Raw genomic sequence first — 20,130 nt, forward strand, 5'->3', positions numbered from 1 at the left:
TTTGATTCATATAGGAATATTACAAGTAGTAGTTGACAAATGTTTAAAATATCTTGTAGTTGAAATGCTTTATAATCATCATATTGATATATAAAGTTTTAACATTCATAAAAAATCATATCATTACTTATAACTTGTAAATTCCACATTATCTATTTTTTGGTATCAGCACTTGACAAAAATCTAAAAGTTATAGATTATCTAAAGGGTACACCAAATATGAGACGTCGAATTGTAGATATCGAAACTTATTCCCTATTAAAATAGAACTTTTAAGGTATCCTGCTCGTCTTCAAGGCTATCTCTTGCATATGCATGTTATTCGTCCGAAGAAAGATTAGAGAGGATGATGATAGGGCGGGCGATGTCGCTAGAGGGGATGAATAATAATTCTCATTCGATCGTTATTTGTTATGTTCGTCTACAAAAGATTAATATACGCAATAGAAAATACAAATAACAATACAAAACACAAGCACAACATTTGAGAATTTTATGTGGTTCAGAATTTTCGATTTCTATTTTACAGTCTAGTGTTTCAATGATTTCACCACTTAGACTTTCAAAAGACGGAGAAACTTTTTATCATCTGTTCTTATAAACACACAAGCAAAATACAAAGAAAGAAAAATGAAATACAACATAAACAACAATTTACACAAAGATTTTTTAGTTTGCTCGTTGTTCAATTATTTTGTCTCTTAAAGGTCTGAAAATGCAATAATACTCTCCTCCAACATTTTCAAAAACTGACATGCAAAGTCCTCCATATCTCTTATAGGCTTCAAGTCGTGATTGCTTTTCGCCTATCAATCCATTGCATGCACCTATCAGTCGATTATTTCATTTGAATTTGATTGTTTGACTTGCAAAATGACTTATTCCAATTAGCATTGACCACAATAATTGCCTGTTTATTACCATCAGTCGACTGTTGATGCATCAGTCGAGTGTTGTAGCTGACTTCAAAACTTTCTATTCGCTCTGCAACATTATTAGTCGATTACTAATCCTTAGTAGTTGACTGTGCACAACAATCATGTTGTTCGACTAAGTGCCTAAGCTCGAGTGGGTTGAGGTCGTGCTTGCTCGAGCCTGAGTGGGTTGAGGTTGTAACTAACTGCCAACTACCCAAGCCTGACTGCCAAATACCTAAGGTTGCGATCGATTGTCGCCCAAAACGATTGCCAAGTACCTGAGGTCGTGACCTTCTCGAGTGGTGGAAATCACGATCGAATGCCTAGTGTTGGAGCTCGACTATCTAGTACCACGCGTGCCTCGAGCATCCCGAGTTCGAGTGGGTTCCTAAGTACCAACTCCGATCCAGAATCATGTGTGCACGCTCGAGTACCCTAAGTCCGAGTGGGTTCTCAAGTACCAACTCCCAAGTCACATGCTGCCCAAGCAACCCATGTTTCAATAGGTTCTCGAGTATCAACTTCCGAGTCACTTGTGTGCTCGAGCAACCCGAGTCCAAGTTGTTTCTCGAGTATTGATTCATGAATCAGTCGACTTATAAACCTAATTAGTCAATTGATAACTGTGTTTCAGCTTCACCAAAGTTTAATTCTCACTTTGTCAAGCATTCGGTCAACTTTGACCTGACGGGAGTTCACTATTGTCAAACATCCAGTTCTTCTTAGCCTATTTGCACTTCTCTTCTCATGTTTAACATTCGGTCACCTATGACTACCACAATGTTAAGTGTCTGATTCTACTTGGACTTTATCTTTCTCGTGTCAAATGTTTGATCTTCCATAACTCAGTTGGATTTCGCTCTAATCTTGTCAATTATTGGACCTTCAATCGTCAAATATTTGATCAACTGTGATCCACTTAGACTTCTTTACTTGTCAACTCTCTATTGGACTTCCGATTATTAAGCATTTGGTCAACTGTGGCAACTTGGACGTCTCGACTTACAAACTCTTTCTTGGACTTCCGACCACTAATTGTGTGATCAACTGTTACCCACTTGGACTTCTTGCTCAACTATTTCTCTTCAATGGTCTCTCTTTTCACTTGACATTTTGCTCTCCCTTCATACATATTCATCAACTATCAAATATCTGATCAATCTTGACCTACTTGACGTCTTACTCAACCATCAAATATATCGATTAAATATCAAAACTTAACTCAAATCAACTTGAACTTAGATCAATGTGGACTAGAGGTCAATAATTGACAGACGAAGTCATGATGTATGGAGTAAGAACTTAGACTTTTGAATCACCAAAAATCTTTATCTTGCTTATTTTTGTATTTCATCGTATTTTCTTTTTCTATATTGGGTACTATTAATTAGAGAAGCAAACGATTCATCCCCTTTAGCTTACTATCGATCCAACTTGTTATTCTCTATGAGTGTATATCGGGTGTACGTATTTTATATCAATTAATGATCAACTATACACTAAGTTTTTAGCTTTGTGTGGTTGAGAAAAATATAATGGAACCAGGGGTTGTCAGAAGATTTTTCAATAGGATATGGTAACATCATCTTTTTTGTACTATATTTTTATATTTTCTTAAAAGAGATATGTACAAAGTCTATTTGCCTCTTGAAAATAAAACTTTCATAGTAGGTTACAAGCGTGAGCCACCTAATAGATCAATCTAATGTGAAATAATAGATGGAGTCCAAGCCATGTAAATGATTTTGTTTGCATAATTCATATTTATTGTGGTAAAATATGATAACGCTCACCTCAAACGTCTTTTCATATCAGTCCCATAACGATTTGAAGGGGGTAAATATGACTGAATGATCTCTTTAGGTGGGAGGGATTTATTCCCGAAGAGATTATTCTCCTGAGGATTCGACCTTTGCTCTTTTATGACAACCTACTATATATCTGAATACTAACTTAGTTATGTCTATGAGGATGGCACGATTCATATTTGTGTTCATTCATTCTTTTATTTTATTTTAATTATTTTATTTTCATAATGCTTATAATTTGACAAGAAGGAACACCCACAAGCACAACAAAACATAATGAGTTTGTTTGTCCTTGCACGTGGAAGAGAAGTCAAACATTGGGCTATTTACCTACTTCTAGGACACTGGCATTGTTCCTAATAGTTACCCCTTTGTTTCCATCATCCTCCAACTCTGGCGCCACTCTTCTCTCGATTGCTCTCCTTTGATCACCCACTTTCTATCTATAGTGTACGTAAGTTGAGTTTCAAATTCAACTGATAGATAAATCAGGGAAAACTTTCAAGATTATTATTATTGTTTTGGTAATACTCTAAAAGATGTGAAAACTTTAAGTTGTGATGATTCTATCAATGTTTTACCTTAAAGACATGGCCAAATCAAATTAATAAAAATGAATGGTTCATGCCTAAACTGAGCAAAAAATAAAAGCTTTCTACTGATTTTCATAGTTCCTCTTTTTCACTCTCCATTAGTCAAAAGTTGTGCTCAATCAAGGAGCTCTTCTTACTTTATCAACTCGCTTTTGATTCATGATCGACTAGTTTGAATCCACTAATCATTCAGATTAAGACAAACACTGCAGTTTTCTTTCAGAAGCAATTCACACCCTAAAGCAAAACCAGAAGAACATTACTGTGTGCAGTTTTTTTTTCTTTTCTTTTTTCTTTCCAATATGGATCGTCAAAAATGTCTGGTCAAAAGATCACTTTACAGTCACTTTCTTGGATAAGAACATGACGATCCAATATGACTTTAGACCTTCATGGATTCCAATAACATGGAAGCCTCAAGCTCTCAGCTCTCTGCACTTCAATATTTTAACTTGAACCATCTCATCGATTCACCTACCTGCCTATCCATTTCCAATCACTTCCATGCATGAATAATTTAAATTAAAAGCCTTCAAGGATTTAATGCTCTTATATATATATAGAGAGAGAGAGAGAGACACACACACACATATCTGTTGGAATTTATTCCAAGAGACCTGGGTGAAGAGGGAACATGTCCTTGTCTAATGTTGTTGGATCCGAGTTTGATACCAAGATCTACCATATCTTTCTTAGATCTCTTGCTGTTCATAAGACCACTACAAGAAATAATAACCACACCATTTCTTAGCATATGTCTATCTGAAACTGATTAATACTCAAATGTTCATCTTTCTTTTTGTGATTCCTTCTTCTTCATCATCATCAGTTCTTTATCTTTCAGGAACAAGATATGTTATTCCTAACAGTTGGTGTCAGAGAAGTATTCCAACGAAGACAGATCTCAAAAGTCGATGTCGGAGACTGAAATGCAGTGGAATTTGACTGTCTTTAATCTCCTGGATCAATGCCTTACCATGCCAAACAAGTCGATCTACTAACCTGTTGATTCAATTCCCTCAGAAAATTGATTGGAAGCTTATGTAGGATATCATGGTGCATTGAATGCTGATAAATGCCTATATCTGCATGTATCTAAGCTCTGGAACTCGTTGGAAAAAGAAAAACAAAATCGTAGCAAATTTTCTTCTAGATTCTGTAGAGCTAGCTATAAATTAATGGTGGCCCCAGAAAAACTTGTGGAGGAGTTGCAACCAAATCGCTTGCTTTCTGTACTTGGCAACCAAATCTAAGTAATTAGACAGTGACTGGATTTCCTTTTAAATTTCCAGAACCTTCGATGATGCATTAAATGAACTATTATCTTATAAATTCATGCTTTTTCATTTAGGTTTTGTGACCAAACTTTGCCTCTCAATGTAGAGATTTAATTAAGTAGAAAAGTCGCCCGTATAAAAAACTAAAATTAATTTTTTAAAAACATCACTTTAAAGGTAGTTCAACTCAACGACGCAAGGCATCACAAGATGCCCCGATCAAGAGGGTATATATATATATATATATATCAATAAATAGAAACATACATAAGATCTAATAACTTCGAAATTATAACGGAGAGTAAATCACTCCATCATTTAATAATAGAACCCCTTAATATACATGTTATATACATGTAAACCTCATCCCCGATAGTCAATGGGGCTAATTGGGATTTATCATGTTTTTTTATATACATGTAAACCCACATATCCGATATCAAATAACATGTAAACCCACAAATTCAACACCTTTAACCTTTTATGCTAACTCAATCCTACTCTGATCAACCTATTCGAGTAACCACCAAAATGTCAAATACACCTTAGGTGCCATTAGAGTGCTATTAAGCAATTTTTTTTGTCATTAACTAGTTATTTAAGATGTCGCTAAACAATTGTCTCCGGTTTATATAATAGCTTGGTGGCACTTTAGCAAATTTTTTGATAAGGCATTGAATAAGTTTCTAGTGGCATCTTGCAAAATCAATAAAAAAAATGCCTTAGAATTATGTAGTAAATAGGTCCACTTTAAAATGGTCGAATGCTCCCTTAGCTTGGAGTTGCCCACTAGTTTTGTCCTTACCTACCTCAAAGGAAAGCACATAGAGAAGAAAAATATAAGTAAATTACATAAATAAATAAAAAAGGGGAAAAGAGGGCGGCCAAAGACTTCTAAAAGAAGGGTAACAAAGGAGCACTTTAATTTCTTTTTATAAAATATCAAAAGGACCACCCCTCATATAAATTATTTTACCACAAATACACTTATATTCATTGGAGTTCATACTTGATAAAACATAGACTAATCTAAACTCTAAATCATATCCCAACAGAGTTATATAGTAGTTTCGACCAAAATTATTATATAAAATATAAATTTTTTCATAAAATTTTAAAAATTTACATATTAATTATATATTAAAAATATTTTTTAAAAATAAAAATAAAAGAGATGAAAATGATAATGATTTGGTAAGTTTCAGATTTTTTTTTAAAAAAAGTAAAATATAAAATTTTAAAATGTGATAAATTTAGCTATAACTATTTAAGTAGTAATTTTAGTTAAAATTGTTATCTATCAATTTTGATTAAAATTATTACGACCATAATTTATTTATTTTTAAAGTCATTTGATTACTTTAAAATATAACTACATTCCAATAGTCTCTAGCTAGCTAGAATGCATTTACTACTCCAAATTCAAAAGTATAAAAAAAATCATATAAAGAGTTTTAGTCAAAATTACTTGTCTTTTGATTATTTTAAGAGAATGAATGGATTCTAATGACCTTTTAAAATGTATTTTATCTATTAAGATTTAAAATTTGAAGGGAAATTAAAAACTATCTATATAACTGATATAAAAGCCTATTTAAGTGCGTGTTAAATCGGTTGGGCGACCAATCAATTTTTTTTTTTAGATGAGAGGATGAGAATGGAGGAGTAGTCGAGTTAATTACTTTGGATAAAAATCCCTTCAAATGAAAACATAAATAAAAATGATATAATTAAATAGCCCCCCCTGTTGATATTTTTAACCCTAAAGAGAACAGTAGAGGTTCATGGATCAGATGCATGCACTGTTGACATGGACTCATCCTTGCCGCTGCATCGCTTTCATTGGTCATTGCAATTGCTTAACCACAGCCCTGCCTTCCCTTTAAATAACTTTCCGACCACAACTCTCCTCGACCACCGATTTCTTCTCCTCCTTTTTTTCTTCTTCTTCTTAGCTTCCAAGTTGTCGATAGCAAGAAGACAAGCTAAGAGGAGGCAAAAAAAATGGTGAGCTTAGCTTCCATAATCCTCTCTGCATGCATGCTAAATTTCAACTCTACTTTCTCTAAATTAATTTTCCATGGCAGGAAGAAGAAAGGTGGGAAGGCTACGTGGATTGGAGAGGGAGGCCCGCCTTGAGAGCTAAACATGGAGGGATGCTCGCTGCTTCCTTCGTGCTAAGTAAACACTACTAAACTTCTTCTTCCCTGCTTATTTCTTTTTTTCTCTCAAAGACAAATCTGCAATCAGTTCTTTGTTGAATTCTTGCACCTGAAAAATAACAACTAGCTGTTGACTTTTTGTTCAACAGACAAAAACAAAAAAAAAAGGCTTTAATTTGTTTCTGCTTTGCCATGAAATTTTGATGCTGAAGCACAAAAGTGCAACTTGGTGTGCAGTTGTGGAGGTGATGGAGAATATGGCATTTCTGGCCAGCGCCAGCAACTTGGTGACCTACTTGTCAGGGTTCATGCACTTCTCGCCCTCTCGCGCCGCCACCACTGTCACCGACTTTATGGGGTCAGCCTTCCTCTTGGCCCTACTTGGAGGATTCTTGGCCGACGCCTTCTTCACCACCTATCGTATCTACTTGATAAGCGCTCTCCTCGAGTTCCTAGTGAGTTCGATTTGATGTTTCATTATTATCGTCGTCTTTTTCGGTGAATTTGTTGTTGGCTCAATTTGCATGGATTAGAGATGATCCCGCAGCAGCTGCAACTAAGTGCTCTCTGCTTCTGTAGATTGATATTGATGGCGCAGCGTTAGGCTGTGCGTTTTTCGTTTGATTGATTGGTCGGAGGGAGTCGGGTGGTGGCCCTCTTGTGAGCTCTGGTAGAGTAATTCTGGCCGGCAGCGTCGCCGTGCCTGCGCAGGGACTGTTTCTGATTAGCTCTGTTTTTGTGGTCGAGCAGGGGTTGGTCGTCCTCGCAGTACAAGCCACGTTTCCCTCGCTCAAGCCGCCGCCCTGCAGAGCCGACTCTCCCTGCGAAGAGGCCGCCGGCGGGAAGGCCGCCGCGCTCTTCGCCGGCCTCTACCTCACTGCGCTCGGCGTCGGTGGCATCAAGGGCTCCCTTGCGGCCCACGGCGCGGAGCAGTTCGACGAGAACAGCTCCCGCAGCCGCAAGGCACGGTCCACATTCTTCAACTACTTCGTGTTCAGCCTCGCCGGCGGCGCCCTCCTCGCCGTCACCATCGTCGTGTGGGTGGAGGACAACAAGGGATGGCAATGGGGTTTCGGCATCTCCACCGTCGCCATACTTCTATCTCTTCCCGTCTTCCTCGCTGGTTCTGCGCTTTATAGAAATAAGATTCCTGCCGGAAGTCCCCTCACGACCATCGCCAAGGTTTTCGCCGCGGCAATCTCGAACAGAAGCGGTGGTCAGATAGCGAGAAACGCCGTGGTCGATATGAAACAGAGTCCCGTGAAGGCGGTCGTCGACGGTAAAAACCAACAACAGCAGCAAGAAGAAGAAGAAAGTCGGAGCGAGGAGCTCAAGTGGCTGGACCGGGCGGTAGAAGGGCGGCCGCTCCACCGCGCGCTCTCCTGCTCCTGGCAGGAAGTGGAGGACGTCAAGGTGGTGGTGAAGCTTCTCCCGATCTTTACATCGACCATCATGCTCAGCTGCTGCCTCGCGCAGCTATCGACCTTCTCGGTGCAGCAGGCAGAGACGATGAACACGCGCGTGGGCAGGCTCACAGTCCCGCCGGCGTCGCTGCCGATCTTCCCCGTCGTCTTCATCATGGCCATCGCGCCGCTGTACGACCACGTGATCGTGCCCCTCGCGCGCCGCGCGACGGGGAACGAGACGGGCATCACGCACCTGCAGAGGATCGGGTTCGGGCTAGTGCTGTCGGTGGTGGCGATGGCAGTGGCGGCGGCGGTGGAGGTGAAGCGGAAGCGGGTGGCGATGCAAGTGGGAGAGGGGTCCGAGGGACCGCTCCCGATCACATTCTTCTGGGTGGCGTTCCAGTACCTGTTCCTCGGGTCGGCGGACTTGTTCACGCTGGCGGGGCAGCTGGAGTTCTTCTTCAGCGAGGCGCCGGCGACGATGCGGTCGCTGGCGACGTCACTGTCGTGGGCGTCGCTGGCGCTGGGATACTACCTGAGCTCGGTGCTGGTGTCTGTGGTGAACCGGGCGACGCGCGGCGGAGGGCGCGGGGGGTGGCTGTCGGGGGACAGCCTAAATCGATACCACCTGGAGCGGTTCTACTGGTTGATGTGCGTGCTCAGTGCGCTGAACTTGGTCAACTATTTATTCTGGGCGTCGAGGTATCGCTACAGAGCTGCCCATAAACAGCTGCAGCAGCCACAGCAGTGCGTGTAATTGCATTAAGAAAGGATGATGATGCTCTCTCTTGTGAAGGGACATTTAACTTTGTAGCGGCTAATAGCTACAACTACATAATATTATTAATCATCTATACACTTATTTTAACAGTTGTAAATATCATGTTATATCAACTACAAAATTGGGTCACATGGGCTGGACCTGTTCTTACGAACATGGATAACTTTGAGATTGTCAACGAACCAATTCTTGGTATGAACGTACTAATGGACAGTGTGGCAAGAGCTGCGGCTGTTTTCAGCCAGAAGTCTTTTACCGTCCATTCATGGGTGAGGTAGTTTCGGCCATAAAGTTGGTGCGAAATGAATGCGACCATATTAATATTGTGACAAGAAGCTGCAGCCAGAGTAGTTCTCTACTCAAGATGCAGGAGCTAGGGTCCGTAATCTATTGGAATTTGATGTCCGGGCTACATCAATATCCGATAGGGATGAGTCTGGGTCGCTCCAATGGCACTCGGCTTCAGGCTGTTTGGCCATGACCAAGAGCAAAGAGTTTTCGAAAGACTAACAAGTTTTGCAACTGGAAGTGTGAATCAGAGCATAGAGCTCCAAATGGATTTGGCACGAGTTCAGCTTATGACGAAGAGTTGTCTTCATAAATTTGAGGATGTGCAAAAAGCAGAGCTGCAGCTGCATTTCATGTGGAATGAATAAAAAGCATGTTAAGTGTAGCAGAATTGAAAATTTTAATGGTCAGTAAAAAAAATTAATATTTGAGTCTGAGTAGGTGGTGAAAATAAGATAAAATACCAAAATACGATAATTATGCTTGGAGATAATTAAAAAAGTAAAATCCATTAGAGTAAAAGAAATATAATTGATTTGCCCTTTATTGAAAATATAATGTTATGTTAAAAAACAGTGAGGATAAGTTCATATAATTAAATCCGACAAAAAGTAACATAATAGTCACGTGAATCATGGCAATTTTCATTTTCATTTGAAAAAAAAAATCAAAGGTGTCCTTTTTTTAAAACAGAATCATTAAAGGGTGTCTATTTTTATTTTATCATCAAAATGTCTTTTTTTTTTTAATTTTAGACCAATTTATGGTGAGAAATTTTGTTTCAAATTATTATACAACTTTTTAATTATTTAAAATAGAGAAGAAAAAAAATACTCATGCGGGTTCTTTTGACCATCTAAAGTTGGTATATTCTCAATTTAAATTTGTTTAAATTCATAGTTTAAAAAGGTCATATAAAACTTTAGGAAATGACTTCATTTCTTCATCCGGCCAACTTATGCTATGCACAATCAGAAGCCAACTTCTACAATATTCATCTATTAAAATTCGATTCATCTATTAAAATTCAAACTTTGATCCTCATATTACTCCTCTGAGTATTTTACCACTATACCACATCTATAAAGGCAACTTGCCAATCTTTGCACAATCTAACTTTTGATGCACATAAGACAATTAGAGTTTGTCCCTTGGAGCTTTCCTTCTTCTAGACTGTTATTTTTTTTTTTCATATAGTATTTACCTCTTCTGCCTACCCTGATCTTTCTCTTGCCTGACCTAAAGTAAGACAACCTCAATAGACATTGTTCTATCGATCACATCTCCATAATTCATGACCAAATATCGAGATAATCACACCTAGATAGAGGGGCCAAATCATCAATAAAATCTTTTAATTGTAGTCTACCAACATCTTATGAACCTATCAATGGAAAGAACTCTGCCAATTTATCAAATTCAACTCAATACTCCACACTGTGATTGCCCTACTTGAGAGCCATGAACTCCCCTTTTTTTGGTCCTCATGAAATTCCCTCAAGTAAAATTTTCATTTAGACACTTTCTTGAAGATGTCATAAGGAATAGGTCCATTCCCTAACACAATCGTGCAGCTTGTTCAACCTTGTCCTCATCCCTAGCGATTGCCAGACAATCATGGGATCGAAGTATCTCACCGTCCATATTTCCCGAATGGAAAACACTCTTACATCATCAAATGTATATGTTCATGTTATAAAGGAAAGGTTGCAAATTTAAAATACAGCAAGATCATAGTGGTTGCTTGGAGATGTCCGCTTGTTGTGCCAACACAAACATTACTTACACCCCTGCTCGGAGATGTCCACTTGTTGTGCCACACAAACATACATGACCTACACCCCTCCTCACCACTGATTGGAAAGTTCTCTCATAACCAACTTTAACCAACCAATAGACATGCCTATACCAATGTCTCTAGTACAAAGATTCAACTCACCAATTTCAACCACACCACCCTAAGAGGATAGGATGAAAGATAGAGATTTGATCAACCAAAGATGGAATTTGGTCGACCAAAATAATTGCTGCAAAGTTGTCTCGACCAACCCAAGCAAAGTTCCTCAACCAACTTAGGCTTGAGAAAAAGAGTGTCAACAAACTTTAGATGTTGGAGACCAATAATTTAGAGAGGGTTAAAAATGGAAGACCAAACCATGTTTATGTTAACAAAACATGTAACACAAGTCCCATAATCAATAATACAATTGATATAACTAATTCACATGACGATATACCAATCACAACAGCAAAATAATGGAACATGTTAACCACTTAGAAAGTAAGTTTGAACATCTAATTTAACAAACATAAAGATAATGACAACTCGTCATATTAACAACTAGGAGAATGATAGGTCTTACCATCTGCAATGCTTTGATACCATTCGCTCTGCCCTAAGAGACAATAGGTTGAAAGATGGGGTTTGGGTCGACCAAGGAAAATCCTTTGGTCAACCTAGTCTAGATTTGGTCAACAAAGATGAAACTTAGTAAACTAAAATACTTGCTAGAAACGTGTGTTGACCAACCTAGGGAAGTTCATCGACCAACTTAGGCTTAGGAAAAAGTGTTGACCAACTTTAGATGTTCGACCAATAAACTAGAAAGCTAAAAAATGAGGTTTGAAACCATGTTTGTGCTAATGAAACATCCAACACAATTGATACAAGTAACCCACATGAAAATATATCAACCACGACAACAAAAAATGGAACCTGTTAACACAGCATACTTAAAGATAATGAAACCTCACCATACTAACTAAGAGCATGATAGATGCTACCATCCTACAAAACAAAAATAAAACCATGAGGAAGCTTCATTCTACCACTGAGTATCTCAACTCAAAAGGAAATAAGTTCAACAAAAAGTTAAAGTTGCTACAACACCCACCAAGAACTAGTAAATTGATAGTTTCACAAGTTAAAATTGTTGGCAACACTTTATCTCTATCACCAAGCTGCTTCTTCTCATTTGTGAATTTGGAGACAACAATAAGGGTATCCAACCAGTATCAATAATGCCATTGTGCATTATAACAACCATACCAATTTAACCACCGTGTAAACAACTTATACATACATTCAATAGAATTACTACAATAAACAAAGAAGAATTACTACATGCCAAGCAGTATCAATATATGCACTCTCTACATATATGGTGGTAGAATGACTACCATCCCTATGGTATCAATACAAAGAGTTGGTGCGTGTGGTGGTTGTATGTTTTCATTTTCTACATAGCTTGTAATGAATTTAAGCACTTATTGTTGGTTTTACAATTGGTGTTGCTGTTCTTGTAGTAGTGTTGTAAAGTTACATATATTGTACTCATGAAAGTTTTACAGACATTTTTTGTAGGGTTTCAATACCTTTTTTCCCCAAGTCATGTCAAAATAATCAAAACAGTCATCCTCAAGGAGGGAAGGCCACCTTCAGGGCATGATAATCATTTTGAATGCAGATGCATCTACAAGAGTGTTTTAGGGCATGTGAGGTATATTCATGGATTTCCCTTGAATTGTGGCAATTCTGAAAACAACATGAGCATCTAATACCATGAAGAAATTTATGTCAGTCTATGATATAAGGATATGCCTTCCATAAGTTTGTAGGGGAAGGAGCTGCACCACCAAACTGAACGATTGTGTTGATAAAATTGGATTTCAGGTTCACATGCAAGTCAAAAGTATTCTGATCGAACGAGTATTAACAAAATTAGTGTAAACTGCAAAGGCTAACAAGTAACAACTGAGGAGTAGTGTAGGAGCACTCACAGATGCCTCCGTTTTCTCTAGTCTTCTTTAATGGCATATATTTTTTACATTGGCAGTGCAGCAGGCATAGCTATGAAAGCCAACTCCTTCGTCCGCTTCCTCTTCCTGCTACCATCCTTCCCCTGCTGGCCGGTGCGAGCGGTGGCAGCGGCGGGGCGATTGAGCCTGGCCCTTGGAGCGGCCTGCGATGGCGTCTCCACCACATCTGCACCCGCCGCGCTAAAGGAGAGAATGGAGCCCAAGGGGCACTCCTGCCAGCCAAGCGCATCGATGCCCTGCTTCGCCTCTTCCAGCGACAACGTCTTAAGAGGGGCCAAGGCCTTCACCTGCTCCCGCACGGTGGACCTCTCCGGAGGCATCAAGTCGAGCGAGTCGATGGCATTCAGGATGAGCCCCTGAATAGAACAAAACGGTGAAGACAGAATGCAAAGGCTCGATTCAATTCAACAAGGGGGCGAGGGCACCTTTGGCCATCGATGCAGCTTCACAAATCCATGCATATTGATGATCTGATCCAGATCACAAAACAAACGACCACATTAGGGAAAAATCATTAGGGGAAGAAACGATATGCAGGTATCGGATAAATCCAGAAGGAAGAGGAGCCCAGACAAGATGGCATCGGAGAGGAAAGGAATAAGGAAGAAGGTACCTGGTTGAGCTTGTTATGGGAGAGGAGGTGGCGGAGATGAGGGTTGTGGAAGAAACCGGCGTATTCCTCCAGAGTGATCGACTTCGCCTCCTTCTCTCCTTTCATTTCTTCTCTTGCTTCTCGCCTCAATGGCCGGAGTGGAGAGTGGAGTTGCCTTCGACTCTTGACTCTTGAGTCTTGTATCGAGTTATCGAATCGCACCTTCTTATTACGATATTTTCGAAACATTAAAACTCAATAATTTACTAAGCATGCACCTAAATTTCTTAAATACTTAAATCACACACTTTATAACAATTTTTTAAAATTCCCCCTTCACCATTTGCCTACCTGTCTGAACAATAGCCGTTTGTAGGTGTTAAATTTATTTAATAAAATAATCGAGCATTTCATTCATTCACGGTCCTCGATGGAGAAAGACACATTTTAAAAAATTGATGCATGATTTAATAATTTTAAAAGTATATGATTTTAATATTTTAAAAAAAAACTTAGTTGCATAGTTCAATAAAAAAAAACAAATGTTTGATAATACAATATGTTCTCCTTTCAAAGTACAAGGTTTGCTTTAAAACCTCCACCAACCTTGAATATGGCCTTTAGAAAACTTTGAGCACCTTTAGAAAGTTTGTGCTGAGTTAAATAGATGTATATATATATAATATTATTTGGGTTTATGGGTAAATCTTTATAGAAATAGAATAATCATCTGCAGTGACTTTGATTTAGCTATAGAATTTGTTCCTAAAGCAACCGGATAAAAAAATATTTGAGTCAAGTTCCTTTCCTTTTTTATCATGTTTAGTATCGACAAATTCAAAGACCTCAGGGAGGCACGTATCTTAGTTTAGCAGCCAAACAAATATTTCATTATCCCCCTTGAAACTTCTGGATTCACAGACGTTGTGTTTGTCTCGTGTCCATATTTTTCACTTACACCCCATATATTTTCAATATCTATCTACAACCGAAACAAGTTTCAGATACGCTCATTCAAAGGCGTACCTTACATTTCAAGTTTCACCATAGCTATATCGACCAATCAAAGGTCAGGTATGAAAGTACGTAACGACTAGTCCTTTCCAAAGCATTCCACCAGCAGAGACCGTAATATTACCCAATTGACCTTGACGTCACGATGGAGGGGCGTCTCAGGCGCCGGCTGCACGGAGGAGCGGCACGAGGCGGCCGCCGAGGTGGAGCGCGATGAGCCCCTCGATCCCGCCCACGCTCTCTCCGCCAATGAAGAGGGCGGGGAGAGACGCAGCGGAGGCGGCGGACGATTCGCCTTCCTCCAGCTCGATCACCGTGGCGTGGACGCCCACCGCCGCCAGCAGCCGTCGAATCACGTGGCACATGAAGCACCCCCGCCGACCGACCACCACCACCGGGCTCTCCCGGATCACCTCCCTCACCATCCGCGCCGTCCTCCTTTCCGGCGCCTCCCCGCCGTCGATGGCCAGCGACGCCCCCGTCGCCACCTCCGTCCCCAATCGCAACCCTCCGTCCGCCGAGCTCGCCGCCACTTCCATCGCGCAGAACCGAAGGGCGATCGAGATAGAAGGCAGCGCAGATGAAACCGCACTTATAGGCGGCGGAAGCGGTGGTGGTGACCTCCGGATCACATGGGAGGTGACGTCAACGCGATGGTGACGGCGAATAGTGGGGAGCGGGCCGGCGATGGCGTCACCGACCCACTAAAGCCCGCAGTGACGTCACAGGAGACGGGGAGCGGTCTGCGCAGCGCAGCGCCGAATCCATCTGACGGTGCAGATCGAATCAAGTCCGTGGGCGACGGTGATGGAGTTGCCGTGCGCCGGGCGGATCAGATGTGCTGCCGAAGCTTTCGGCCAGAAAGGTTCACCAAGGGAGTGACGCCGCGTGTCTCGATTACCGCCACGCGTCGACTTGCTTGCGTCAGCAAAGGAGGGGTTGGCTTTGCTTGTGGCGGACGTATCTCGGGCGGGGAGGTCGAGTGGCCACGTGTAGATTTGTCGTGAGATGGCAAGGAAAAAGCAGATAGAAACACAATCCCGTTGTACCGCAATATCAAAACTCTGTGACCATTAAATTTATTTATTTTATATTCCCAGTTGAAAAAAACAATCTTTTTTTTTTCAAAATTATTATAAAAATTATTTTTCTTCATCAATTTCACCATGTTACATGCGTTTGTAAAACTTAAGAATTTTTAAAACATATTGAATTTTTTAACAAATTTTTGCAATTTTGATGTGTGTGGATCGAGAAACTAATTAAGGTTCAAGTTATTATCTTAGAAAATGGTCAAAGGGCTTTTACATAAAGATTATTTTATATTTTAATTAAAGATTTTTTTAATATTGTTATAGGATTTTTTTATATTATTATCTAATTTAAATGGTTATACAATATGAAAAAAAGTGAGAGACAGTGTAATCATTTTGCAAGTGATTAAGTTATTTTGATATGATTGATAAATAATTTAAGTTAGGATTAACTTATTATTTTTGATATAATTATTGAATGTGCAAATGCAAAAATGTGACAAAACTGAAGGTGTTATTTTGAGTTTAGAGAAGTTCAAATACATCAAAATTGATTATATACGTTTATAACCTCTTCAAATTGAATAAAAAAAATCAAATGTTTCTTCATTATTTTTAAAACACAAATTGATTATATCAATTTTAACACAAATTGAATAATTGAGATTACCATTAAAAATGATAATAATTATATTCTTACCATATTGGCTAATCAAATCCTATTCAAAATATTATATAAACTTTTAAAAACTTTCTCTAAATAAAAATTGGATGATTATTTTTCATCTATTAAATATCCTATCACATGTACAATATACATGCTAATATTAATATAATATATTATATTTTCTATTATAATTTTAATAAATTATAATTCTTATAATTTATAAGTCTCACTCGAGCCACCAAAAGGATTTGATCTTGTTAAAACCGATAGAATCAAAATATCTCTATAATGGCATGATATTGTCCACTTTATGCCTAAACCCTCATGATTTTGTTCTTGGGTTCTCTCCAAAAGGCATGAGTCTAGGTCGGTCCAAAGAGGAAGGTGCGAGTTCCTGATCAACCACGGTGGAGAAGGATCACAGGCTCCCCTCACCTGGTGGTCCTCTTGATTCAGACACGGGAGCACCCACTTCCTTTGTTTTAAGGTTCAAACCACATGGTTAGATCTGGATCATGGCTCATCCAACGGTTAGTCCAGTGAAAAATAACCTCGCTCTGATACCACTTGTTAAAACCAATGGAATCACAATGGCATGATATTGTCCACTTTAGACCTAAACCCTTTTGGCTTTGTTCTTGGACTCTCCCCAAAAGACCTCATGCCAATGGAAATACTTTCCATCTTTTTTAAACTCATGATCTTTTCCATGTGCTTAAGATGTGGGACTATGTTTGCACCCTTGCAACCCAATAGATCTGACAAAGCTTCAATAAATTAATTTTATCATAGTCAACTTTACTAGCCAATTAAAATACTTTTAATTTAATTTAAATTATTGAAATTTATAAACAACAAGCATATTTTCTGATTGATCTAACAATTTCATACTATAACCTCATTCTTATTTTATATTTCCGTTGTTTTTATGTGCTCGCGAAGACCTAATTTGTAATGGTATTTAAGGAACGACTCACTAATTTAATTCTTGCCTTAAGGTAAAAATTAATCCCTTAACACAGTTGCTTCTTCTCCCTTCCTCACCTACGGACCTACCTCGAGGTCGCCGACACACTCTTGCTCAGCTCGTCTTCTTCATCTGCTTCGAGATCGACGGTCAACGGGCCCCATCGCGGTCTGCTGTCCGGCCTACTCAACTTCCACACCTTCCCTTTCATCTGGAGTTACTGGTCACGGCGCAGCCGGCCACCACAATGCCGGCACTAGCAGGGAATAACCAACCTGATCACTGCCTTGCGCCTCTTTCCGCCTTCGCGGCCGGAGTTTACCTTTGCCACCTACGTCAATTCCGACCGCGGCCGCTCTTTCCAAGTCGATCGTCATCTGCAAATAGGTCGATCTTCGTCTCCGAGGACGCCCCTGCGGTGCTTTGCCCCCTGGTCGGCTTCTCCTATAGCGATCCGAGTGCAGAAGAGGGCTAGGTTTCTCCGAACGGCCTTCTCGTCGGAGCGAAGAAGGGGAACCTCTCTTGTTCCCTCCACCAATAGAGCAGGAAAAGAAGCAAGAAGAAAGGAGCATTGGCCTTCCTTGATAATGACACTTTTATTAGTTTATTTTTTTAATATTAATTTATTTTTAAAAATAATGTATTTAATTTTTTATAGTTGATAATGACACTGAATCTTCTTTCTCCGTTAGTTTACTAAAAAGTAATGTACTCAATAATAACACTATACACCTTTTCTCCATTAGCCTACTTAAGAATAGGTGGAGGTATAGCCAAAATGGTTTAATTAAATCATAATTATTTTTTATTGATCAATCAAAGTTAACCATGTACATGTGGTTTAGACCACACATGAACTTAATTCAAGCTCGAACATATTCAACTCAATCCAATGAAGCGATAACGTACGGCATGGCTTAATTAAGTTAAATATTAGTTCTAAAGAATAATGTTATTTGATATGCGAAGTAATCCTCTTTTTCGTGCTTTCATATTGGATATGAATATGATATGTAAGTATGTCTTTCAAATAATTGGCTTTTAATGAACTAATTAATTAATTAATTAGGATATTATTTTTTAATTATCTATATGGCATTCCTCATGCTACATGCATTTGTTGTCAAGAGTTTGAGTCTTACGTTTGCGAATCTATAGAAAAAGGTGGATCATTTCATCGGTCCTCCTAGAATTGATTCCATGGTGGATATAGAATCGTGAATGAGGTAAATTTAGATATACAGGGAAGAGATATATGGTAGGATGGATGGCAAGTCGTGAGTTCCCACAAGATTCAACCCTAATGTAACTGGTTATTACACTAGATATATCATGCACCCACTGTCTACGATACGCCCTGGGGGCTATGTTTGCAAATCTATAGGCTATTATATAAAGTAGTAGTGTACCTAAGTAACAAAACTCTTTGATATGCAACAGTTAAGTGTATATGTATTTTTATGGGATGATTCGTAGCTATCTCAAGTCTAACTACTAGTTGTACTCGTGTACGAGATCTCCATAAACATTAAGTAAATTACTAAATAGGTTCTCATGGTGAGTCATGTCTATCCATTCATTCTCTAATAATCTCACTTTTATATTTGACTAGACATCACCATGTCCATTTACTTGAGATCACCTATTGTTGCTCCTACGGGCACAATGTTGGGTTGTAATGGTGTAGTCACATCTAAAATACATGAAAAAGATCATAGATTTAAAATGATGAAAGATATCTCCATTGGTATGAGACCTTTTGGGAAGAGCCCAAGAACAAAGTGTGTAGATTATTACATGAAATATAACCATGTGGGTTGAACTTTAAACAAAGGAAATCTCTGCATCAAGAGAGACACTAGACAGAAAGTCCAGTTGCGCCTAGTCTTTGTAGGTCGGGTTCCTAGTGGATCGAGGATTCAGACATCAAAACGGAGGCTTTCAGGAGCCTATGGTTCTTTGTTTGAGGGGGGATTGTTGGGTTGCACCTCATGGGAAAAGATATCTCTATTTTGATTCCATCAGTAATTTCCCTCCCACTTGAAAAGGTTGCTCGGTCAGCCATGAATTTACCTCCCTTTAAATCATTGTGGAGCTGGTCATGAGGAATGTTTGGAGTGATAATATCTCATATCTTACTCGATTAATCACAAAACAATGATAATATTAAAAACTTTTATTTTATTACTAAGTACTATATAGAATAATAAGATCATAAATAAAAAATTATTTCATTTACAATTTGATTATTCTTAAGGGAATGTTAGTTGCCTTGAGAGAGTAATTAATAAAGTCATGTGACATGACTTTATTTATTTACATAAAGTCATGTGACATTCAGACATTGGTTTAAGTGAACTCCTTAATTTGGGTTTAATACTAAGTATCAAGGATTAGCTATGGTCAACGTATAGGCAGTATTAGATTGTGGGTTGTGCAATCATACTCAAGTAGTCATATTTGACTCTATTATTTTTATGTATTTGATAAAGAGTCTAAGTTAGCTTTGTTTATATTTTTGATTCGTACACATTAATTAAGTTATGCAAGGATTTAGTAGATGCAAACAAAGCTCATGATGCTTGTGACTTGATATAGCCAAGTTTGTATGGTTCGATGTCTTGAGGTCCATTGAAGATTAGAAAAGGATGAAATTGGACATATGAGGGAGTAGACGTTAAGAAGCATAGAGGTGGCAGTGTTGACGATAACTAAAAGGAGGCAAATTAACTAACTACATAAGGAACGAGTGAATTAGGATAACATATTGAATGAGTTAAGGGCTCAGTATATCATTTCCATGCT

General features: G+C 38.9%; 3 protein-coding genes across 3 annotated transcripts; 1 reads left to right on the forward strand and 2 right to left on the reverse strand.

The window, feature by feature from the left end:
* Positions 1 to 6,515: 6,515 nt before the first annotated feature.
* On the forward strand, positions 6,516 to 9,031 carry LOC141820380 (protein NRT1/ PTR FAMILY 4.6-like). Its single transcript, XM_074707684.1, has 4 exons — positions 6,516 to 6,602; positions 6,683 to 6,776; positions 6,995 to 7,212; positions 7,508 to 9,031. The coding sequence occupies exons 1-4, from the start codon at positions 6,600 to 6,602 to the stop codon at positions 8,918 to 8,920; spliced, it is 1,728 nt and encodes a 575-aa protein (XP_074563785.1). The 5' UTR covers positions 6,516 to 6,599; the 3' UTR covers positions 8,921 to 9,031.
* A 3,683-nt stretch (positions 9,032 to 12,714) lies between these two features.
* Positions 12,715 to 13,825, reverse strand: LOC141820479 (uncharacterized). Its single transcript, XM_074707805.1, has 3 exons — positions 13,665 to 13,825; positions 13,477 to 13,521; positions 12,715 to 13,407 (listed from the first exon to the last, which is right to left on the reverse strand). The coding sequence occupies exons 1-3, from the start codon at positions 13,767 to 13,769 to the stop codon at positions 13,057 to 13,059; spliced, it is 501 nt and encodes a 166-aa protein (XP_074563906.1). The 5' UTR covers positions 13,770 to 13,825; the 3' UTR covers positions 12,715 to 13,056.
* A 681-nt stretch (positions 13,826 to 14,506) lies between these two features.
* On the reverse strand, positions 14,507 to 15,207 carry LOC141820453 (glutaredoxin-C7-like). Its single transcript, XM_074707773.1, has one exon. It carries the CDS (start codon positions 15,194 to 15,196, stop codon positions 14,816 to 14,818), a length of 381 nt encoding a protein of 126 aa, XP_074563874.1. The 5' UTR covers positions 15,197 to 15,207; the 3' UTR covers positions 14,507 to 14,815.
* Positions 15,208 to 20,130: the final 4,923 nt, after the last annotated feature.

The sequence above is a fragment of the Curcuma longa genome, unplaced genomic scaffold, assembly GCF_044706935.1.
Source record: "Curcuma longa cultivar G26 ecotype Majalengka, Jawa Barat unplaced genomic scaffold, ITB_CL_G26_1.1 utg3290_np1212_1714210_RagTag, whole genome shotgun sequence".
NCBI classification, from domain to species: Eukaryota; Viridiplantae; Streptophyta; class Magnoliopsida; order Zingiberales; family Zingiberaceae; genus Curcuma; species Curcuma longa.

What these genes read in the sequence shown, in the direction of transcription:
- LOC141820380 (XM_074707684.1), top strand. An exon ending in CGCTGCTTCCTTCGTGCTAA is followed by an intron (nt 6,777 to 6,994) that starts GTAAACACTACT and finishes CTTGGTGTGCAG; the next exon opens with TTGTGGAGGTGATGGAGAAT. An exon ending in GCGCTCTCCTCGAGTTCCTA is followed by an intron (nt 7,213 to 7,507) that starts GTGAGTTCGATT and finishes GTGGTCGAGCAG; the next exon opens with GGGTTGGTCGTCCTCGCAGT.
- LOC141820479 (XM_074707805.1), bottom strand. Translation starts at nt 13,769, where the DNA reads ATGAAAGGAGAGAAGGAGGCGAAGTCGATCACTCTGGAGGAATACGCC. An exon ending in CCCATAACAAGCTCAACCAG is followed by an intron (nt 13,522 to 13,664) that starts GTACCTTCTTCC and finishes GATCTGGATCAG; the next exon opens with ATCATCAATATGCATGGATT. An exon ending in AGCTGCATCGATGGCCAAAG is followed by an intron (nt 13,408 to 13,476) that starts GTGCCCTCGCCC and finishes TGTTCTATTCAG; the next exon opens with GGGCTCATCCTGAATGCCAT.
- LOC141820453 (XM_074707773.1), bottom strand. Translation starts at nt 15,196, where the DNA reads ATGGAAGTGGCGGCGAGCTCGGCGGACGGAGGGTTGCGATTGGGGACG.